At 45.8% G+C, this 21,257-nt stretch overlaps 6 protein-coding genes and 2 long non-coding RNA genes across 11 annotated transcripts; 6 read left to right on the top strand and 2 right to left on the bottom strand.

Annotated features, from left to right (window-relative positions):
• The first annotated feature begins 45 nt into the window (after window positions 1-45).
• LOC136200065 (uncharacterized) lies at window positions 46-867 on the top strand. The gene is made up of 5 exons (XR_010673285.1): window positions 46-88; window positions 155-229; window positions 281-420; window positions 517-604; window positions 660-867. It is a non-coding gene; the product is annotated as an uncharacterized lncRNA (long non-coding RNA).
• Window positions 868-1,308: 441 nt separating this feature from the next.
• On the bottom strand, window positions 1,309-3,814 carry LOC136200059 (uncharacterized). Its single transcript, XM_065990384.1, has 5 exons — window positions 2,502-3,814; window positions 2,267-2,443; window positions 2,140-2,218; window positions 1,953-2,082; window positions 1,309-1,897 (listed from the first exon to the last, which is right to left on the bottom strand). Exons 1-5 carry the CDS (start codon window positions 3,759-3,761, stop codon window positions 1,552-1,554), a joined length of 1,992 nt encoding a protein of 663 aa, XP_065846456.1. The 5' UTR covers window positions 3,762-3,814; the 3' UTR covers window positions 1,309-1,551.
• A 1,040-nt stretch (window positions 3,815-4,854) lies between these two features.
• Window positions 4,855-5,545, top strand: LOC136200064 (uncharacterized). Its single transcript, XR_010673284.1, has 3 exons — window positions 4,855-4,933; window positions 5,075-5,198; window positions 5,259-5,545. It is a non-coding gene; the product is annotated as an uncharacterized lncRNA (long non-coding RNA).
• Window positions 5,546-5,637: 92 nt separating this feature from the next.
• LOC136183500 (RING finger protein 151-like) lies at window positions 5,638-6,924 on the top strand. Its single transcript, XM_065970159.1, has 3 exons — window positions 5,638-5,677; window positions 5,728-6,082; window positions 6,255-6,924. Exons 1-3 carry the CDS (start codon window positions 5,675-5,677, stop codon window positions 6,824-6,826), a joined length of 930 nt encoding a protein of 309 aa, XP_065826231.1. The 5' UTR covers window positions 5,638-5,674; the 3' UTR covers window positions 6,827-6,924.
• Window positions 6,925-6,942: 18 nt separating this feature from the next.
• LOC136183493 (uncharacterized) lies at window positions 6,943-13,460 on the top strand. Of its 4 annotated transcripts, XM_065970150.1 has the most exons (28): window positions 6,943-7,041; window positions 7,090-7,401; window positions 7,539-7,931; window positions 7,983-8,041; window positions 8,093-8,217; window positions 8,270-8,418; window positions 8,482-8,628; window positions 8,687-8,823; window positions 8,875-8,992; window positions 9,051-9,194; window positions 9,245-9,309; window positions 9,365-9,500; window positions 9,552-9,752; window positions 9,810-9,935; window positions 9,999-10,232; window positions 10,299-10,697; window positions 10,756-11,236; window positions 11,290-11,379; window positions 11,438-11,498; window positions 11,548-11,701; window positions 11,759-11,966; window positions 12,017-12,160; window positions 12,208-12,357; window positions 12,405-12,492; window positions 12,552-12,682; window positions 12,733-12,824; window positions 12,876-12,926; window positions 12,977-13,460. In XM_065970150.1, the coding sequence occupies exons 1-28, from the start codon at window positions 6,987-6,989 to the stop codon at window positions 13,327-13,329; spliced, it is 4,803 nt and encodes a 1,600-aa protein (XP_065826222.1). In that variant the 5' UTR covers window positions 6,943-6,986; the 3' UTR covers window positions 13,330-13,460. The 4 variants fall into 4 exon arrangements, with proteins under 4 accessions (XP_065826222.1, XP_065826221.1, XP_065826220.1 ...); XM_065970149.1 differs by having other exon boundaries at window positions 6,953-7,401; window positions 12,552-12,677; window positions 12,728-12,824; XM_065970148.1 differs by having other exon boundaries at window positions 6,953-7,401.
• Window positions 13,387-15,243, top strand: LOC136200073 (uncharacterized). The gene is made up of 13 exons (XM_065990397.1): window positions 13,387-13,397; window positions 13,457-13,588; window positions 13,637-13,703; window positions 13,756-13,797; window positions 14,065-14,133; window positions 14,181-14,240; window positions 14,292-14,327; window positions 14,383-14,460; window positions 14,520-14,622; window positions 14,679-14,798; window positions 14,850-14,896; window positions 14,963-14,990; window positions 15,051-15,243. Exons 1-13 carry the CDS (start codon window positions 13,387-13,389, stop codon window positions 15,131-15,133), a joined length of 876 nt encoding a protein of 291 aa, XP_065846469.1. The 3' UTR covers window positions 15,134-15,243.
• On the top strand, window positions 15,165-20,221 carry LOC136183495 (DNA-directed RNA polymerase, mitochondrial-like). The gene is made up of 35 exons (XM_065970152.1): window positions 15,165-15,292; window positions 15,342-15,454; window positions 15,500-15,598; window positions 15,655-15,755; window positions 15,805-15,856; window positions 15,908-15,976; window positions 16,027-16,140; window positions 16,193-16,294; window positions 16,349-16,411; window positions 16,461-16,551; window positions 16,602-16,687; window positions 16,743-16,868; window positions 16,916-17,077; window positions 17,124-17,188; window positions 17,239-17,302; window positions 17,356-17,403; window positions 17,455-17,548; window positions 17,610-17,746; window positions 17,800-17,894; window positions 17,950-18,073; window positions 18,124-18,208; window positions 18,257-18,368; window positions 18,419-18,497; window positions 18,558-18,680; window positions 18,743-18,865; window positions 18,916-18,993; window positions 19,043-19,111; window positions 19,165-19,284; window positions 19,332-19,445; window positions 19,504-19,556; window positions 19,604-19,702; window positions 19,751-19,823; window positions 19,881-19,969; window positions 20,021-20,070; window positions 20,121-20,221. Exons 1-35 carry the CDS (start codon window positions 15,259-15,261, stop codon window positions 20,168-20,170), a joined length of 3,156 nt encoding a protein of 1,051 aa, XP_065826224.1. The 5' UTR covers window positions 15,165-15,258; the 3' UTR covers window positions 20,171-20,221.
• LOC136183501 (protein canopy 4-like) lies at window positions 20,121-21,229 on the bottom strand. Its single transcript, XM_065970160.1, has 6 exons — window positions 21,063-21,229; window positions 20,859-20,994; window positions 20,721-20,812; window positions 20,535-20,656; window positions 20,355-20,475; window positions 20,121-20,298 (listed from the first exon to the last, which is right to left on the bottom strand). Exons 1-6 carry the CDS (start codon window positions 21,157-21,159, stop codon window positions 20,249-20,251), a joined length of 618 nt encoding a protein of 205 aa, XP_065826232.1. The 5' UTR covers window positions 21,160-21,229; the 3' UTR covers window positions 20,121-20,248.
• Between the last annotated feature and the right edge of the window lie 28 nt (window positions 21,230-21,257).

Genomic DNA, 21,257 nt, shown 5'->3' with positions numbered 1-21,257 from the left:
CGTCATAAACCGATGAAACGACCTTGTATCATCTGACGATTTCCAGACATCACGCATCGCGTTTGTCTCAAAATCCGGCCAACTGAAAGTAGGCTGCAAGCTCAATAAAATCAGTATAATGTCGCTGCCTACTTTAGCCATCTCGTTCTTTCAGTGTTCCTTCTTGAGGCAAACGATAAACATTGACGAAGTGGACGCCGTTTTCGTGCAAAACACTTACCAGAGCAGTGTAAGAGAGAGCCCATGTTTAGACTAGAACTGATCCACACGCGTCCAATAGCCTACATCACCTTCAAAGGGATCGTCGGACCTCTCTCCCTGCGTCTTAGGACGCCACTTTGGCTCAGTGGCTTAATTAAAGCGCTGAAAGTCTGTTCGTCTTTGCTCGACAAAAAACTCAACTCTCGTCAGTTGACACTGGTACGATAGGGGTGGTGCATGTTTATTTCTCTTGAACTGGCTCTAGAAAATTGATTGGACAAGAAAGAACAATGCTTTCGTTCTTGCTTTATGTAGACTATCTTGTGGAAATCGTGTCGACGAAGCCGATTTACGTGGATCCGTGTGTTGACTCACTCGTTCACGGTTGTCTTATTTGCTCGAAGTATGTCAGAGAGAAAAATTCGGTTCTTTACTGTGGATAAGCTTGGGGTTTTCAGGTGACGAGAAGGATGATGAAGAAAGTAGGACAAAGAAAATTTCGTGTTTGTTTTCAACGTCTTTCCTTCTTACCAGAAGCGAATATTGTTTTTGTGCATGAGGCAATACAGTATATATTGTCAAATTCGTTTTTTGTAGAACTGTTAGTCGCATTCCAGCAGCTGTCACAAAGAATGCTGCTGTTCATGTCACTGCACCTCTTTGTTTCAGGATTGTTATTTGAAGAATGTCTTGCTTTTAGCCGACTACGTTTCCGGCGTTTTACTGCCCATTCTCGAGTGTGTATTCTATAAATGATCAAGATGGACGTGAGCACTTTAGCATCCAGCATCGAGTTAAATTCGCATTTATTACCATAGCCTCAAGAGACGGAGGAAACTCAGTTCGATGTTGAACTGGTGATGTGATCCCAAACCTGACTGACTCTACTTTGTATCAGCCTCTTTAGTCGGGATCCAAGATGAGAAGGAAGTGCTATTAGAAAACGTTGACGTCATGATGAGTCGTCTCTTGGCCTACTGCAAAAATCGCTGCTGTCCAGGAGATGCAGGTTCGGCATTTGACTATAAACGCTACAGTGAACTAAATTTTTTTAGAGAAATTTCAAGAAGAGGCCGCCTGCAAATTTTTGTTGGATGTTTGCCTTTGTTTCTACTTCCCGTTGCAGGTGTTTATGAATTTGCTAAAGATCCACGGTTCTTGTCACGTACAGTTCGTCATCTTCTACACGTGCAGCTTGAGTGAAGTCAGAGCCTTAGAGAGAGTGAAGTAAGCCGTTGCGCACAGCATCTTAAATCACAGACAATCAGCCGATCTCTGGCCTCTACCCAATTAAACATAAATCCAAAACATAAAGTCACGAAGCGCCTTTTGCAACATTTGCAACTCTTTTCAAATTGACGGCTCGAGACTTTCCTCTCGTGAAGCCTCCACTTCTTCTTCAGGGTTTTCAGTGAGCTGGCCTTCTTTCACCGTATAGGCAAACATTGTTATTTTCATTGTACTGTTTGCCCAAGACAAGGAGCACTGCAACGACGGTAACCGTTTGTACGTGGAAGTAGAAATCGCAGAGCCCAAGCTTTCCGTATCAGCTGGTTCGAAAGAGAAATATTCCTGATGGCTCTCAAGAGGGATGGGTGCCGTATTCTTCCTGTTGATACTTTCTTTTTTCTCACAGTAAAAGCTTTCTTCCAGCTCCTCATTCTCGGGGGAGTCAAGCACAAGAGGACTGTCGCAGCTAAACAATGTCATATTAAAAAAGAAGTCATTTACCGGTAGGCCAAAACGCCTACCTGAGGAATTTCCGTAGCCTTGTTTCGATCTCTTTCCTGGTTTCTTGAGCTTTTGTTGTCTCGACTACTAGAAGAATTAAACATCCTTTTCGGACGCGTCGTCCAAGTACATCTTCCAAAAGGACTGACGCTGTGGATTGAATGAGATATAAAAAGCGAGATTTTAAGTTACGCTGAAAAATGATACCTGCGCTTGCCTGAAAGTGTGGCTCTAAGCATGTAATTACAATAAGGTCATAGTTGCTTTTTTTATGCCGCCTGGAAAGCTAAACGTATGTCAGATTCTGTTTTCCTTCTAAAAAGTTTGGATTTACCGGACTTTGTTGAGCTTCTTCACTGCCGGTTGTGCTTTCGGAAACCCTGAGAAAATTGAATGTTACGTAAAATTTTTCTATTACTGTTTCGAATTTGTCCCATCTGGTAACATTCTTGGGTACATTCTTTTCTGTGAGCTTTGGGTTATAATACGTGTTCAAATCAATAGCCGTCATCTAAGAACGCCCAACTTCAGTTAGAATAACACAGTGTTACGGTGTATCGCGGTATTACCTCGCCGCAGATCTGTGATAGAGACAGCGCACAGCCCTTGGAACCGCAATATAAATGAAGCCCGCTGTCGTATAAAGGCAAAGTATTTTCAACAGATGTGTTTGATTCCAGTTGACTTTGAAAAGTGCTCCGTCTTTTATCGTAACAAAGCTGTAGTATTTTATCTCCCAAAACGCACCGGTTCTTGTCTTTTCCAAAGTCCGATCCTTTCTTAGCAGTCTCAACGGTTTTTTGTATGAGGCGTAGTCTGTGCTCCTGTACTTGCGCGAAGGTAGGCTTGAGCGGCAGCGACAGCGGCCCCAGGAGTAGACAAAAATAGGTTGACAAGTCTTCAAGCTGACGTTGAAATAACTTTTCCAGTTGCAGTTGTACTTGGACATCAAAAAACGTTTCTCCTAGTCCTTTATCCTTCCTAAATAGCATCAATACTAAAAGATCTAAATCCGTCTTAATTCTAAGGGATTTCTTGTGTTGTAAATTAGGCTTATAACAATGTTGCGCTGCGGCAGTGGGGTTCATCGAAAACGCGTAAAGAAAACTCGCGTAGCTGCTGCTGTCCAGTTTAGTCCAGTGGTGAGGCTTCTTACAACACTCAACACCTTTCACTGCTGCGATGAATGCTATAATCAAAACCCCTATGTCAGCACAGCAAATAACTACCATAGAGTTGGCCGTCGTGTAGGTGCAAAGAGTGTCATATGGATTGTAGCCCGTCAGCCTTGTGCTGTTGAAGCCCGCACGGCGAAACGTCAAATCCTCTCCCACTTTAGTACAGAGAAAGTGAACGGCAAAGAAGCCCGTAAAATGAAAAATGACACCGAGTACAACAAGGAAGACTAGCGAAACTATGAGCTGTACCCATAGTTTCCATTGATATGATGAGACAGCGGTTTCGCTTTTTTCGTACGTAGCTTTCAGTTTTCGGACGATTTCTACCGTCTCGAACGGCCACTCTCCGGTCTGACAATCACACGATCGAGATAAAGAAGGAGCCATAGCAAAGAATTGCTCGAGGGCCGGCGCCGCCATTGTTTCCCACAAAAGGTGGGGTCCGGCGAGAAAGAGTCCTTGCACGAACATTACAAAGGGAACTGCATCGACGAGACGAACTTGCATGTGACTCGCACACCACATGACAGCGAAACGCGCCTCGTCTCTCGTCAAGGTGTTCGATACGGTGCACGCTAGACCTCGATCCGTGCCAGTGAAGTATTCACCTCCGAGACCAATGAGAGCCAACATTCCACTCACCAGCGACATGTAGTGAAGTATTTCGTCCCATGAAAACTTTTTGTATGTTTCTTTGGCTTCCGCAGCGTTCTTGTCAGTGAGTCTGAGCATTTTATGCGACCCACAGAAGCACAAACTCGAAGCAAACAGCCGGGACTTTCACCTCGTGCTTCGAAGCACGAGGTGAAAGTCCCGGCTGTCTAGTTGCCATCTTCACTATCACCGTCGCTCGAAGTCAAGAAACGGCAGAAATGGTTTTCGGCGGCCTTGCCGGCTCGATGGCTGCCTCGATCCAGTCGGTGGAAAAATTTCCTCTCGCACGTGAACGCCAAAACTTCCTTGCCTATTCAGGTCCGGCAGCTACAAACGTAGCAGAAGGTCAAGGAACTGTGCATAGTTTGCATGGAAAAATCAGGGCTTTTCGGCCTCTAGCGCTATATCGCGGCCTCGATCATGTCGATACGCACATAACGCGACACGTACTCGAGAATCCACCGCGCTTTCGCAAACCGTTCGATTCGAGCGCGGTATACGATTGTACGGTGCACATATGACGTACAGCTAGCCTGATCAAATCCGAAAGTCCTCACTTCCCACCTAGGCCAATAGCGGGGCGCATTTGCTGCATGATGCATTGTACTTTACCAACAAGAAACGGTCGCGTCACGGCGACTCATGCAACGAGTTTATAGACTCTAATTGCACGCAGTGTGTAGCTTCATCCATCTTTGACAGTCTGGACACCGTATCCAGCCAAATAGCTGCGATCTGGCGGAGCCCGCGCTAATCCTTTTTCCACAATGAGGGCATGTCGCCATCTTTCTGCACAGGGAATCAAGCTAGACCACACGAGGCAGTGGGAGCCATCGCTATTCGCTCACGCACTACTATCTTTCGAAAGCGTGGGAGCTGCATGCATGCCGCGAGGATCTATAACCTTGTATCAACTTCAATCGGCATTTGTCCTGGATGCAGTCTGAGACTTTTGAACTCAAATAAGCGATGCGGCGAAAGGGCCACTTATTTTTGCAGTTGTGTACGGATCGTCTAGCTGACAGAGAATAGCTAATTCAATTACTTTTGACACCGACTTTGACACCTCGCGATGCCACGAAGTCCCGACTCCGAACTCCCAGCAGTCAGCAGAAAGCCAAGCACGTGTCACTGTGCTCCCGTTTCTCAACGCGGCGAGAAGCCCAAAGGTAACCATAGCTCAAGAAGGCGTGTTGGACCATTCTTGAGGTCAAGGCCCTCCTTTCCTTCCCGAAGCTCGCATTGTTTTGAACGATAGGAAACCTGGTCGAGCCGTTGCGCTTTTAGACAGTAAACCTTGCCGTTTTTAGACGAACAGTCGTGGTCAGAGTGTCCTCAACTCCTCGTCCGAGCCGCAAGCACGAGCATTTAATTTTTCGATCGGTCGCGCAGTACGTGATAAACGAAGTCATCAGCTTCTTTTGGATCATGCCAGTACGTAGCCTATATCGAACAGCATCATATTCTTTAGTTTACAGGGCTTTTTGCTATTAGAGAACACAAGTTCGAGTCTGCTTCAAGTGTCACCACCGTCGTGAGACGACCGTTCGGATCTATCCCTGCCAGTGCGTCGTCTGCCTGAAGTGCTTGGAGAAAGAATTTGAAGTGCACCGCCGCGTGGTTCTTAATTGCCGGCGTTGTCCGAACTGCTTCGCGCCAGGAACGCACGACGGCTCAAGTCCCTACAATCACTGGCGTACTAGTATGCCATAGTATGCCACGTGTCGTATGATTATTATCTGTGTTAGAACTTTGGTGTCGTAAATTCCTAGTAGCTTGCATGCTCCTACGTGTTCTTTGGCTTGAGTTTGCTTAGGAAATACATATATATATACAGTACTCTTTTTGCCTTGTCCGGCCAGACAAAAAATCCCGTATCACCAATCTGACGGAGGGAAACGACAAGAAACATGGTTCGATCGTTTTCTCGATCTCCCCGCCGCTCTATTACGAAAATTTTTAGTTTGCCAACGCGGATTCGCGATCGTCCGCGTTGGCGCACGCCGCCGCCGCCCCTTCGACGGAAGAAGCCATCGATTACGTTCATCCGGTCGACGACGGCCTGACGTGCTCCATCTGCATGGGTCCTTTCGCGAATCCGCACGCGGCGCCGTGCGGCCACTCGTTTTGCAGGGAGTGCATTAGCACGTGGCTCGCGCGTCCCGCCAATCGCGCGCTATGCCCCATCTGTCGTACGGCAGTGTCGTCGCGCGACGTACGCCCCGTCGTTGCTCTGCGTACCCTACTCGACAAGCTGCTCGTCTATTGTCCGCGTCGAAGGAGTGGCTGTCAGACGATCGTCGCTAGGGAAAATCTCGGTTCGTTAAATGAGGGGGTGGGGCTTCTCCGATTACCAGCGATTTAAAATTTATATATGACAAATAGTGATAATAGAGGGGCAATTATTAATTTATTAATTAATTTATTATTTACTCGGGTACCTAATCATATTGCTCTGACTGGAAATCCTTTTTTCAAATTTCTTTTTAGATTCTCATGTTTCAGTGTGTTCTTTCCAGTTGATTCATTGTTCAGTATGTTCCAAGCAGATGGCTCGTTCCGCACTCGTTTCGCATCTGCTCTCAGTTCACACCTCGAATCCGAGTCATGCCCAAGAGCTTCAGCGATGGAAGGACAAAGCGGAAAAAAGTGAACGCGACTACACGTGGTTAGAAGAAGAGTTTATCAAACAGCAAAGTCGATATGAGACTTTGTGTACTGAACTGAGACAGGCGGCCGAAAGAGCCCAAAGAAAGCTCATCGAATTCGATCGCCACTACACGTATGGGCAAGATGCCGAATCAATGGTCTCATTGGCTCGTTTTATTTCTCAAAACATTGCCGTTGGACATCAGGGAATCAATATGCTGAGACTGTTCAATTGCGTGCAGACGTGCTACACTCGATATCGCTTCACGCACGCCGACAAGATGATGTGGCTTGTCGTGACGGCTCGAGCCAGTAACTGGTTCACCCCCAATCAAGTAGGCAGATTCGACGAGTGGATCCGGTTTCTCGCCAATTACGATCCACCTTCCGACGAAGAAGCAGTTGATTATTAATTAAAACGATTTGAGTTTGGATTCTCTCGTTGCGTTCTGGTTATTTAATGACGTGTTGAGCAGTGCTCGAATATGATTCAATAGTTAATTAGTTTAAATCATCGGAAACGATGCGGGCAGTTCCCGGACGCTTCCCCCTGTTCTCTTGTTCTCTGTGTAAATGGTCGTACTACACGTAGCGATAACACTGCTCGTGACGACAACGTTCGTTTTAAGTGCGTCCCAACTGCCAGTACATTGTACATATTTGAATAAATGTTTAGTTACGGACGCCATCGACATCGTCAATCCGACGCGACTCTTTCTCAACGATCACGGCGACGGCGGCGCGTGGACGTACGCCGCCGTGCGCTGGTCGCCCGCGCACGATCGATCCCTACAGGTTAACCTCGTCGACTCGGGCGGCGTCGTAGTAGCCGATTTCGGCGTCGCGTCGTCGAAAGCAACCGAGTTCGTATCGGTCGCCGCCGCCGTTAGCGTGACGTCGGCCGATCGCCTGTTCAATTTGACGCTCGTTGACGGGGGAAACGTCGTCGCGTCGCGTCTCACTCCCGTTGTTTGGATAGGAATGAAAGGTGAGGATGGGAGGGAGAGCCGTGACGTCAGCGGAAGGTCGGTTCTTACAGAGACCTTGGTCTCTGGTTGTTATAACACTTGTTACAGTCCTAGCCGCAGTTAATTATACAGATTACTATTTATACATCTTTGTTAGCGAGCCGGTCAGTGACGCAAACTGATGACGGTTTGATTGACTCGTGCCGCACGGTGCACGGACTGGGCGTTCAAGCTTCGTGGCAACGTTTCGTCGCATCTCCAGTGCCTGCTACGGATTTTGATTACGACGCAGAAAAACAAATGGTCAGTTCTTTGGAGACCCGATTGGCTCTCTACTTGATCGAAGACCCTGGCAACGGAACGACGATTTCCCTACACGATTCCACATTGATTAGCCCAGATTGGAATTTCGTTAAGAATCCCAAAGGTTTGTTCGACTTCGAGTTCCTTTCGTTCGATTCGACGAAAATCTACTCGTTGATGGCCGTCACAACGGGAAGCAGACGCGTCGTCGCTTTGACCAGGGCCACTTTGAGAGAAGCCGATAATTGTGTGGAGGAGACCACTCTTCAGAGTTGCATTATTGACGAGAAATCTTTAGATCGTATGGCTACAATCGACGTACAAGCCTCCCTTGTCAGATACGCTTCAGTTATCGAGGTAAGATTCTCTAAGAGGAAAATGTTCAATTTAATTAACGTCCTTCTTTAGCTAGATTTAACGTCTTTGAGCTTGACCGGCAGTTTCGACGTTGATATGTGCTGGGCAAATGGCACGAACCAGCTTGCTTTGCTTTCAGCAAAATACACGGCTGTATCTGATGCGATATCTCCCAGGCAATAATATATTATTAACACACGTTAAACGTTGATTGCGTCGTTTTTTTAGGTTACCAGAATTTGCTGAGAACGATCCTTCCACTGTTTATATTCGCGTGTCGTTGAGAAAAGTTGGACAGCCTGGCGCTGATGGTTACCCCGGTTACGTATCTGATCGATACAGAGTGCTCGAACTAAACGTGAGTGCTCTCATAAACGGTATTTATTAATAATAATTGTAGCGCGAGAAGAAAACCGTACATATTATTGGGCTTCTCGTAGCTCATCACGTTCGAATCGTTGGAACGAATATGTGTCTTGTGCGAAAGGATCTTAAACGGGCGACGTTCGAGCCGTGTATCACCAAGCCGGATGGAATGACGAATCAGGTGTTCTCTCTGGTAGACGGCAATAAAATTTATTTAGCACGTAAGAAAGGGGTTCTTTGCTGCGATTTCGTCCTTTTGTGAGAGTCCCTTGCATGAAGACGCGGGACGCTGTCTCACTCGGCCGGACGACGACGGAGACGAGACAGAATTCAGCATATGCAGGAACAAGGTGGACACCTTCACGGCGTGGATATTTACGTCCTTGGCGAACAGATGCGGCGACAAATTTTGTCGCGTGAGTCGAAAATAGACAACAGATAAAAAAAGATTGAGAGAACGCTTTTAGACGATTGAAACCCCGTCTACTCAAAGCGAATGCGTGAGATTTAACGAGACGAGTGGAAATCTGGATTTGATCCGTCCGTGCGTCGACCCGTCGCCCGTTCTGTCGGCCCTGTTCTCTTGTAATACAAGCCCAGTATTTCTATTCTGATTCATTTCGCTTTTTCTCTCTGCGTGTAGCCACTGGACATCACATCATGCCTGGCAAGGACATGAATCAGTGTTTGACCTACAACAGCAGTCACAAGTTCATGATCGTGCCTTGCGAAGAGTTTAGCGAGGAGCAGAAGTTCACTTACGATTTCGAGTCAAGAACCCTTTCGAGTGAGTGAAGGGGGAAAAACGCCGTCTTTATAGTGACGTCTGCTATTCAGGTCTAAGTGGAAATTGCGTAAACAACGACGAGTGCGGCGGATCGACTCTGTTTTACGAAGCCTTGGTTCGATACGGAGAAAACTTGCGTGCATAAATCGATATTTTGAATTTTTTTTCAGACGAAACAGATCGTTTTTGACGACGGAAAATGCTTGAGGGTACGAGATGACCTTAGCAGCATATTGAACACCTGCTTGGACACCAATGATGAAAGTCAAGTTCCATTGCAGAGACACCACTCATTCGCTTTTTATGGTCTTATACCCATATGCTATGATCGTTTTTTTGTTAAAAAAAACCGCTTAGGCGAGAAGAAGAACGTTCGAATGTGGAGTCCCGGTCCCGAGAGAAATCCGTGGTTCGTCGGCGGCGAAACGATTCGAGGCGTGATTACGTGGGATGCCTCAACACTTTCGTCCGATCGAAAAGTCCGCATTCTACTGGTGAGACTCTCGGAAAATGGCGTGCTGTCTCGCCTAGTAATTCAGATTCCCGCTACGAACACAGGTCTGAGACCCCGCGTCGTTGGATTAGCCTATATAGTCGAATAATCATTTCGCCTAGGGTTTGTTGTCTTTGAAATACCACCTTTGCCTAGCTCCTTTTCGCCTGGGCCCTACGTAATTGACTTGACTATCGCAGGCGAACCGCCCGCGTTGACGGAACCTTTCGACATCAAGACGTTGGAAAGTGCGGCAGCGGAAACGCTATATGGTCTAAACTCATCTTTTTTTTTTCCCCTTTTGAGCAAAGGTGCTTTGACTTTCACTGGTCCCGTAACAGAGGAAGATGCGTTCGTGCTCATGTACAGTATCAGGAGCGGAATCATTTCGGCGACGGAACCCATAACGTGGAGCGCTCCACTACGAAACGAGAGCGCCGATCTTTTTGTCCACGTATCGTTCAACGGAACGGCGCCGACGTGGACTGGCGGAGGGACGACGCGAGCGAGTATAGCACATTGGATTGGACTCACAAAACCCTTAGGTAAGCATCGTTCAGCTAGACTAACGAGTGCTCAAATGTGGAGGTTTTTTTTCTTAAAAACATTAGCCGGGTCGCACGGCGTCATACGTGATCGAATCGCGCGACCGAGCGAATGCGATTGCGTTCTGTTGGCTACCGATTTTCTACTCAGCCAATCGAGCATAGAAATTGAGGATCAAGTCATTGATCTCGGCGGCGTCGTATTTTCTCCAAATGATAATAGTATTAATACTACGTATTATCTCGTGCTTGCGTCGAGAGACATCATGCAGTACGAAGCGCGGCGTGTTACCCTGGAGGTTTTCAATGACGATAACGACGCCCCTATCAATGCCGTATCGACGGCTCTTGTGGTGGGGGTCACCGTCGGCGTCATAGTCCTCCTCGCTCTTCTTATTCTTCTCATCGTCGTCTTTGTGAAGCGAAAAAGGAGGAGGAAAAGTGAAGAAATCACCAACGCTCCAGGTGTCTATAGTTCATTTCTCTATCGACTCTTTTTTTTTAAATTTTCTGTTCGTATTAGGTCCTCCAACCCCGTTGCCTCGACCGGATCATCTCGACATGTTTCGAGAAAGTCTTGAAATGAATCGCACTTCAGTTTCGACTATTTCGCCGAGTAAGAGATACATTGAAATGCGAGACATTTCCTACCTTATCGACGGCGACAACATCGTCGCCGCAGCAAAGCTGATATTACCCAGCGACTTGGAATTGGGTAAAATGCTTGGAACCGGCGAATTCGGCGAAGTGTGCCAAGGCGTGTGGAAGACGACGACCGAATCGGGAGAGCCGTTATTTATTGACGTTGCCGTCAAAACTCTCAAGCAGGCGGCAGACGACCAAGTGAAGAGCGATCTGCTAAAGGAGGCCAGTGTCATGGCATCGTACAATCATCCTCATCTCGTCGCATTGATGGGCGTGTGTCTCGAGAATCCAACTCGTCTTGTAACAGAGCTAGCTCAACACGGTGCACTGGATACATATTTGAAGCAAAGACGTCCAGAGTAAGCGTGCGCGAAAATTATCCGAGACAGGCGAAATCAATTTCATTTTTTAGCGTTTCTGTAAAAGACGTCGTAGACTTGGAACAGCAACTGAAGTTCGCGGGGCAGATAGCCAGTGCAATGTTATATCTCGAAGAGAGCAAGTACGGCGTCACATCGTGCACCGTTAGCCTTTGAGAGCGAGAGTGTCTTATTTTCTAGGCTGGTTCATCGAGACTTGGCAGCGAGAAACGTAATGGTCTTTTCGTACGAATTAGTCAAGGTAGTATTAGACTTTGGTGTCGTAGAATAGATTCGACGGCCCCTTTTAGGTCGCCGACTTTGGCTTGTCGCGAGTTTTAGACGGCGGTCGCCAGTACTACGTGAGCAGCGTGTCGTCGAAGGCGAAAGTGGCTCTTCGATGGATGGCACCCGAATGCTGGAACACGTTCAAGTTCACCACCATGTCCGACGTGTGGAGCTTTGGTAAAAAAACAGACTGCGAGTGCAGCGGGCAATTAATTCAATAATATTTTTCTTTAGGTGTGACACTGTGGGAGATCATGTCGTATGCTGTCAGTGCTCCGTATGTAGGAGTCTCCAATGTCGACGTCATCGTTCTTGTTGAGGCTGGGAAGCGTTTGCCGAAGCCGGAACGCTGTCCTGACAGCGTTTACGACATCATGAAACTGTGCTGGACGTATGACCCCAAAGACAGAATTAGGTTTTCTGACTTGAAAGAGAAGCTTTGGTAAAATCGCTCCTTTGGGTGCAGATGAGAGAGAAAGTCGTGTGTTTTAGGGACGGGACAGTCTTTCATCTTCCCGCGCCGGTTTCTTCGGGCGGTCCAGTGCTCATCCCTAAAGAGTCATTGGACATCGGAAGAGAGCTTGGCTCTGGCGCTTTTGGAACAGTCAACGAAGCCGCGTGGAAATCGCCCAATGGGTTAGTCGTGGTATACATTTAATCGATAAATAAAAAACGGTCTATAGGTTCGTCGATGTGGCTGTCAAGAAAATCAAAAACGCTTCATCTAGTGTGCAGGATGCGCTGTTGGCCGAAGCGTCCGTAATGACGTCGCTGACGCACGTCAATATTGTTCAGTTCTTGGGCATCAGCCTGCCGCAGTCCACGGCGTCAAAGTGAGTCTCCTTCCAAAGCTCGAGACGCTTCCCCAACACATTTTTAGATCTGAAAGCGACAACATTGTTATGCTTGTCTCAGAGCTCGTTCCTCTTGGCGCTCTCAATTCGTACGTGCAGAAGACTCTTCTAAGCGTAATGCTGAGCTTTTGGTACGTCGGCGTCCGTGCGGTGACAGGCCGATTTTCTTCTAGAATTCTGTTCTGCTAAACTTTGCCAATCAAATTGCTGCTGGTATGTCGTATCTCGCTGGTCAGCGAATCATTCATCGCGATCTCGCCGCTCGCAATGTTCTGGTGTCAACTCCCGATCTAGTCAAAGTAAGGTCTATTTATTAGATTTGTGTTAGAATCGCTATATTTATTTTTAGGTCAGTGACTTTGGTATGTCAAAAGCGCTCGGACTGAGCAAAGAATTTTACAGCTTTGCAAAAGAGGAAAAAGTGCCCATAAAGTGGATGTCACCAGGTTGGCAACACAGTATGTTTATGAAGTGCTAAATAACGTGATAAAAAACAGAGGCTTTGTTGTACGGCAAGTTTAGTACGAAGAGCGATGTCTGGAGTTACGGTTAGCGTCTCGGCTTGCATTTCGTTTTTTGAACTTTATCTTCTCGGCAGGTGTGACTCTATGGGAAATTTGGTCACAGGGAGCGATTCCTTGGTCGGGCATTGCCAAGAAAGATCTAGTTGGGCTGATTGAATCGGGCAGTCGTTTGGAACATCCTAGAAATATGTATTCGGAGAAAATTTGCAGCGATGAAATGTATTCGCTCATGCTTGAATGTTGGAAGTTCGAACCGGAAAATCGACCCGATTTTGACCATTTCACGACGCGCACGAAAGAGATGCTTCAACCAGAGGATCATGATCAGAAAGAGATGCTTGGAGCAGAGAATCATGATCAGAAAGAGATGCTTGGATCAGAGGATCATGATCAGTTATTTGACAGTTCTGAAGTAGTTATTGTATAGCATTCACAGGAATTCTTGAAGCTGAAAGACAGATTCTTCCGTGCTGCCTTTTTTTAGATGTACGTCACGTAATGTCAGGTTTTACTTAAATCTCTAAATTGCGAATTCATAAATATGATTTCTCAAGCACACGTGATCCTGAAGAGGCGCTAATTGACACTCTATCCGGGAGCTTTGCTGCTGCAAGAGTTCACTTTGCCGTTCTCCGAATCTCGGTTCTCCCAAAACAGAAAGGAGTCCAGTCGGCAGAACGTCGGAAGTAGGTCGTATGCATACTTGACAACAAATCATCGTTTTCTCTGAGAAGGAAGCTTCGACGGAGCCGTCACGTGACGGCGCAAGAGTCTTTTTGCATGGACACAGCGCCCATAGAAGTGAAGACGAGCGCAAAAAAACTAAACAAATGCATCAACTGCATCGTTTTAGGCTAAAGAAGAGGAAGCGAGGGAAGAGGGGGCGGCGTCTGAGGTTTGTTTTCCGACGATTACATACACTAAGACTAAAAGCACTCGGATCGAGAGTAAATATATGCTAAGTACAGTGCACCAAACGCGGGCAGTCATGACTCATGAGAGTAGAAACGCCCACTTTCCTAACCACCTCAATGGTGCATACGTCATTGTTCCTCTGAATCACGCGGTCGGGCGTGATAAACACTAACCTTTCACTCTGCTAAATTTACACTGGAAGAAAACCCGTATTGTGTCACTTACAGTTGTATTTAATTTCGTACAGGCTCTGGAATGTGAGAAAAACATCACAGAAAATATATTTGAATCTAAAAGTGACCTGCTTCATCCCCAGGTACAACTTCTCTAGGTTTTGGTAGGTATTGAGCATTGTGCATATAGAACGTCCCGCAGGCTGTAGATAGTCAAAAAGCTTCTAGATACGCTCCAAAAGACGAAGAGGTTCAATTTGAATTCTCTCGCAACTGATAGCTAAATACGCAGTCTTTATAGATTGTTGCAATTAAACGAGCCAATGAAGAGTCTGAAGTATCTTTTGCGCAGTACAATCAAATTAGACGAATCAACTCTCTAAACTATATAGAAACACCGCCAAGAAGAGCGAAAGAAAAACTGGAAGGTGGTTTGCTTTCTTCTTCCAGAAAACGAGAGTGCAGAAAATGTAAGAATACGTGTCCGTGATTGACGTACAAGTCACAGTCATCTATATCTCTTTGGTAGAGTTTATCAGACGAACGTGTCAGCACTTCTTCTTCTTCTCCTTCTCCTCCAGTCCTTTCACTTAGCCTAAAGGAACGCCTGTTTATAGCACCCACTGACCTTTGTCAGTTCCATCCATACGTTTGCGTTAGGATTTTTTTGACGCATGTCGTCTTCTAGGTAAACGTGATCGCTCGTTGCGCAAATCGTCGCGGCCGCATCACCCGAAGCCCAAACGGAAATTCGCTCTTCGTCTACTGAAGAATCCCTCCAGCTGGTTTCTGGATCCCGTAGCACTAGGTGCGCGTACGTCTCTTGCACTCTAACAAAGTCATTTGATGTTTTGTGCAGACTCGAGCGTTTCTTCCGTTTCCGGCGGGGCAGCATCAATCCAACAAGTTTGTGAACTTATCACGTTGTTTTGATAGATTCTTTTACTCATTCGTGTGGTCACCTTTTTGCAGGAAGACGACGAACGTTCTTTGGATGAAGGTCAGTGCTGCCTGCCGTGTGCAGGAAATTCAAAGGTTCACCCTGTGAAATATCATACAGAATCAGCAGCAGTATGTGATTATAAAGAAGTTGTACATGATAACTGGATTGAATTACCAAAGATTCAGGAATCGTCTTCATAACTACATATTTGCCATTCTACGGCACATATTTTGTAAAATTCCGATCGACACCACTTTTAGCTACACTGTATGTAGGGAGTTGGTACAGTGCTTCAAATGAACGTAGCGTACGCTATCCTCCAGAAATGCTGCAGAAGAAACTCGGTTTTTCTTTGACTTGTGAGATTCTTTTGTCGCGTCTTCTGAAAATAACCTGACTAGAATTTAGGGACGCGGTTCATTTCGCGTATCGTGCGTCCCAGCGACAAAACGACGCGATCGTCGCTGTCCGAGTTGCATCGAGCCATGGCTCTCGTCGACATGCACTTGCAAACGGGAAAAGTGAGCCGTTCTGCAGGCGAAACCGTCGCCACACTCTCGCATTAGGTCGAAATGGCCGAGGACTGCTTGAAACACTTTCTCCGATCAGGCGTTCAATTGAATAATCGTATTTTTAACGAAGTCATGCTGGGATGGGCTGAAAAGGTTGTCTAGTCAAAAAAAAAACGACTGCCTTTTCTCGAGAAAATAATCAAACGTAGGGAAATCAATTCAAAGTTCAGAGCATTTATCGAACGATGCTTCGAAGTCTTCTCGAACCGGACGCTCAGACTTACGCTGCACTTTTGATTCAGCATATTCGGTAGAGAGGCTTTCTAGCTCGCGTTTCTTTTACTGTCAACTCGTCTTAGGACTAAGTCCGTCAGCTACATTCCTTCTTTGCTGGAAAACATCAAAGCTGAAGTGAACATGCCGCCTAGTTACAGTAGTACCTTAGTACTTTTATACCCCTAGGGTATTCACCTTGAACATCTTCCCTATGAAGCGTCGTTGTCAACTCGGCAGAAGCTGTATCTAAAAGAGGTGCTCTAGTAAAGTAGTCCCAGCACAGGACACAGTATAAATTTGCGTAGGCCTTACACTATGGTGCTCCTGAGTTCCAAGCTGAAGTGCCTATCTTTGATGGAAAGCACTACATCGCAGACATTGTATCGGATTTGTATAGCGAAAATGGGCAATTAATAACAGTATGTTGCGTTTTGAATGTTCTTTTAACTATAGATGATTTTTCCTACGTAGGGCGATCTTCAAAGCAAGAGGAGTTCTTTCAGTTTAGAAGGAATCGTGAGGTCTGAAGATCTGAAGAGAAAACTAAAGAGCCAACTGACCACCGAGAAAAGAGTCAATAGGCTTGCTCTTGAATATGCGCAACAGGCCACGACCTCCTCTTCTTAGGGTTCACTCATCGTAAAGACTGTCGTTCCCTCTGACGCCTTTGACACGGAGTCAGCTGCGACGGTTAAGAATCTATTTATTTATTTATTTATTTATCTTTTGTGTAATGTAGCTGTCGTCACTGAGGGATCAATGGCAGAAAGTATTGACCGACGCTGTATTTGAACAAAAGCCGAAGCAGCGAGATCGAAGGCTTAAATTAGGTCCTGAAAGTGTGCTCTGCATCTAAGATGCGACGTTGATTTTTTATTAGTGGTTTCACCGGAGGCTGCCTCCAACGCTACACTTCTTTTCAAAATTCTAAATCCTTCTAAAATGGTCGACATTCTATTGGATAAAGTGATGCTTATTATCTTTGACAATGTATTCTAGAAATTTCTTATTTTTTTGATAGGTTTTCGAACTGCTGCTACAGCAGTCCGATGGAATGGCGGTTCGCTTCTTGTGCTTCGAAGTCGGCCACGCAATAGAGCAGACATACGAGATATGGAAGAAAAGTCAAAACGGAGAAGAGGAAAAGGTTGTAGAGACGACCTCCTCCGCTTCTCTAAATATTTTCTTCAATAGATCCTTTCTATGTATATCGACTACATTGATTATTATTTCGGAAGCAATCGTTGTGACTCGATTTCACAACGAGCTTTCTGGGAAGAACTAGACTGCTTTCGACCGTGGGAGGCTAGCCTATCGAAACGCTCTACGCATTGGCCCTTCTCCATTCACATTCACGTAGATTATTGAAGCTGTCGTTTTGGGAATTAAAAATTGTTTTTAGCTTGTGGGTTATTTGCTAAATTGTCTCGTGGAGAACGCCGAGTTTACTCCAACTGGAGAAGTTAGGTAGCAAATGTGAGCTGTATATGAATATGTACGTGATGTAGGCTCTTTAGCCCCGTAGCTGCTTTTACACATGAATACCAAGTCATTGAAGAGAGAAAAGTCGGTCATATCAAGGTAGATGATGTAAATAGTATAGCACCCCATCACCTTGTATATCTCTAATATAGGCTCATCCTGATCTACTGAAGCTGTACAAAGCTCAAAGTGGACTAAAGGTGAGTCAGACTATGAGAAGAACAAGAAAAATATACCAAATCAACGACTAGTCGGAATTTCCAATGCGAGCAACAGTTGCTCCTATGCTCGTTCCGCCTCGACCTTGGATCAGCATCGATGACGGCGGATACCTCGTGACTCCTAGTGAGAACCGATTTTTTTTTGTCTTCTCGTCAATGATAACTCTCTCTTTCTCTTGTTTAAGTACCAATTATGCGAGTTACAAGACACGTGGACGCGTTTCAGCACTGGAAAGTTTTGGAGGAGAACGGCGATAAATTGAAACCGGTGCTGGACGCTCTCAATTATATAAGCAGCTGTCCGTGGAAAATTAACAAATCGGTAAAACGATCCAAAGTAATAATAATAAGAAGAATAGTTTTATGTTCTTTTAGATGCTTAAAGTGGTCGAAGAAATTTTTAACAAAGGAGGCGACGATGATCTTGGAATACCGAGTGGCGATCTTCCGGATTTGCCAGAGCTTCCGGCGTAATGTCTCTCATTCTTTGCTACGCTGATTTTTTTTTAATTTTTGTTGGCGAAGCGACGAGGAGGACGTGTCTAAAAAACGTGAATTTTTTCGATTGAGACGAGCTCTGCGAAAGGAACGTTTGGAGAAAAACTCTCTTCGGATGGATATGGTCTATCGGTTGTCTCTAGCGAGACACGTATGAAATATCGAATGATTTTATGGGCGTTCCATCTAACCTCTGTCTAGTTTGAAAATGACATTTTTTGGCTTCCTTCTAATATGGACTTCAGAGGCAGAGCCTACACTGTACCTCCTCATCTAACTCATCTGGGTAAGACGGCCTTCGCTCGAATGCAACATTAAAGATTTTTAAATTAAGGCGGTGATATTGCTCGATCTCTGCTTCTCTTCGGCAAAGGGGAACGCCTGGGAGAACACGGACTCGCCTGGCTTAAAATCCACTTAGCCAATCTACGCGGAACGATGAAGAAGTCAGGAATTAAAAATACTCCTTAACGATATATAACGCGAACGTACGTAGAGCTTCACTCGAAGCAAGAGTCAAGTACGCCGAAGATTCGACGGAAAACATCCTAGACTCGGCCGATAATCCACTCACAGTACGATATCTCATCAATAGAAATCATTGGTGGTCCTGATAGCTTTTTTTCCCCCCCTAGGGACGTGGCTGGTGGCGAAGCGCCGACGAGCCCCTGCAATGTCTGGCATGCTGCTTTGAAATAACTGAAGCTATTCGCTCGGGCGAGCCCTCGAGCTACGTCTCGCACCTGCCCGTTCATCAGGCAGGGGAAAACGGCTCTAAAGAGCTAATCCTTAAAATCCCTCATACTGCGGTTACCTCTAGGACGGATCGTGTAATGGATTGCAGCACTACGCGGCGATGGGTCGAGACGTCGAAGGAGGCTATCAAGTCAATTTGTCGGCGAGCGACGTTCCTCAGGATGTTTACTCGGGCGTCTTGAGACTCGTACGTATTGCGAGCACGTGTCGCCGCCGTTTTTCAAGTCTTTTTTAAAGGTCGAGGCCAAGAGGGCTATTGATGCTGAGAATGGAGTTGAAATAGCGATGTTGCTCGATGGGAAAGTCAACAGAAAGGCAGCGGAGTGCTTCGTCCTTCGCCCCTTTTGCTTACTTTCTGTTTCAGGTTATTAAACAAACTGTTATGACTATCGTTTATGGAGTTACTTTCGTTGGAGGAAGGGAACAAATTAAGGTGAGTCTTTTAGCTATCGCGTGAATGAAGGAAGTACCGTGGTGCTTCGCTAGAGACAATTGAAAGATCAGGAATCCGTGGACACTAGCTACCTTTTTTCGGCTTCTACCTATTTAGTAAAGCTGGTCTTTGATTGCCTCGGAGAAATCTTTGAAAACGCTCGACTTATTCAAGTGAGAAAGGGCATTTCGACTTGCTATGAGACGATCGAATTCAATAGGACTGGCTAACGGAATCAGCGAAGAAAATTGCCGCTTCCGGGCAGCCCGTTCAGTGGACGACCCCGCTAGGCCTCCCAATTATTCAGCCCTACCACAAGCCATACCGAAAGGAGGTGCTAGAGAACGTCGCAAACTCGATTAAATGCATTACCGTCGTCTGAATAATTCTAGGTGAAAACGGGCTTGCAGCGAATAGAAAACGTCTCGAAATCAGATATATCGCTGTAAGAACACCCCGCAGATAATTAAAATAATCGAGAGCCTATTCAAGGAAGCCCGATCGAAGAAAGCAGAGGAGCGCTTTTCCGCCCAACTTCGTTCACTCGCTCGATGCCACGCACATGATGCTAACCGCCCTGCACTGTCAACGGTACGGGAGCTGTTCATATGAATCAATAATGGATATTTTGGATTACAGGAACGGGGTCACGTTTGCTGCTGTGCACGACAGCTTTTGGACTCATGCAGCTACAGTCGACATTATGAATGAAGTGGACTGGGGCGATAAATATGTATAGTTTGTTTTTCTATAGCAATTTGTATTGTAGGTCTGTAGGAAACAGTTTATCGATCTTCACAGCGCTCCTATTCTTGAGCAGCTTGCCGAGCAATTTAACTCTACTTACGGCACTGATAGGTAAGCCATTGCTAGTAAGTGGAGTTTGGTTTAGAGCTTTCATTGTTTCAGTAATTTATCGAAAATTGAACAAGTCTCTTTTGATGATCTGCCACGTAGAGGTTTGGGTTTTATTTAATTACAATAGCGTGTTGTGATGTTATGACTTTAGGGTCTTTGAATTTGGAAGACGTCAAAAAATCTATATTTTTCTTCAGCTAGTTACTGCTTTATTGATTTTCTCCTTCTAGATCAATTAGAAACTGAATGCTACTCTCAAAGTCCAAAACGTCGGTGCTCTCACAACTCATCTTTTTCTGTTTCGTTATCATCACTTGCCAGCAAGCATTCTAAACAGAAGAAATCGTTTATTCTCACCAAACCAACGGAAGGTTTTTTCACGCACTTTGCTCAGCCGTCGAGAGAACCTTTCCTTTGCAAAACCAAGTCTCCAGATCAGACTGATCCTGATGTTTGAAGTACCAATTGGTCAATTCGTCTTCATATTCTTTGACAAGACTTTCACACTAACAAATGAAACCCCCTTTTACGACATCAAAGCGCGTTTAATGGGCAAGAAATTTGCCTTGCTTTTCAATCTAGTAATCTCAGCTGGGACGCTGTCCCACATTTCTTCCGGCAGATCCATCTTCACTTTGACGCCTTTATTTTTCAAATTATGCAGCGTCTCCATGGTGCTAGTACGTCCTAACACCCAAACCCCACAGAATTAATAATCTACGTCGCAAAGGTTTTTAAATTAAAAAATCACCTTTTGCGAATTTTTCTGGTTTATCAGAATGAACTCGATAGTCGAGCATACTATCGCAAACGCCCTCTAACGCCTCCATGAGCCGCACCTCCCTTGCAGTGCAAGATCGCTCATTTTCGATCAAAATCTCTCTCTTACGATTTTTTATAGGATATCTTCTTTCCGTCGGCCCACTCTCCTTTCGGGTCTAGTCTGCTTCCAGTTTCGAGAACGGCCGAAGACGCGCCCGTCTTCTGCAGTGCGCTAGATAGCTCAATTGCGAGTAGTCTGCAAACTAAGACGAAGAAAGGAATGCGCTCGCGATAGATCTCGAGAACGGAACGCTTGATTGCAAACACAAACCTTGACAATCTGTAGCTTCTTCTACTTTAACTGGACGAGAAAGAAGAACGAGAAGAAGTCCAACGCTGAAGCCGTAAAAAAAGCCGAAAAAGTCCATTGTAGACTTGCAAGAACGCACGCTAGCGAAAATGTGTGCACCGCGTAACCCGGATGCTTTCCAGAGGAGGAAGAGAAACGAATTAATCGTACCCGTTA

The sequence above is a fragment of the Oscarella lobularis genome, chromosome 2, assembly GCF_947507565.1.
Source record: "Oscarella lobularis chromosome 2, ooOscLobu1.1, whole genome shotgun sequence".
Classification (NCBI taxonomy): domain Eukaryota; kingdom Metazoa; phylum Porifera; class Homoscleromorpha; order Homosclerophorida; family Oscarellidae; genus Oscarella; species Oscarella lobularis.
The sequence above is the reverse complement of the archived record's forward strand: the minus strand, read 5'-3'. Positions and strand labels throughout refer to the sequence as shown.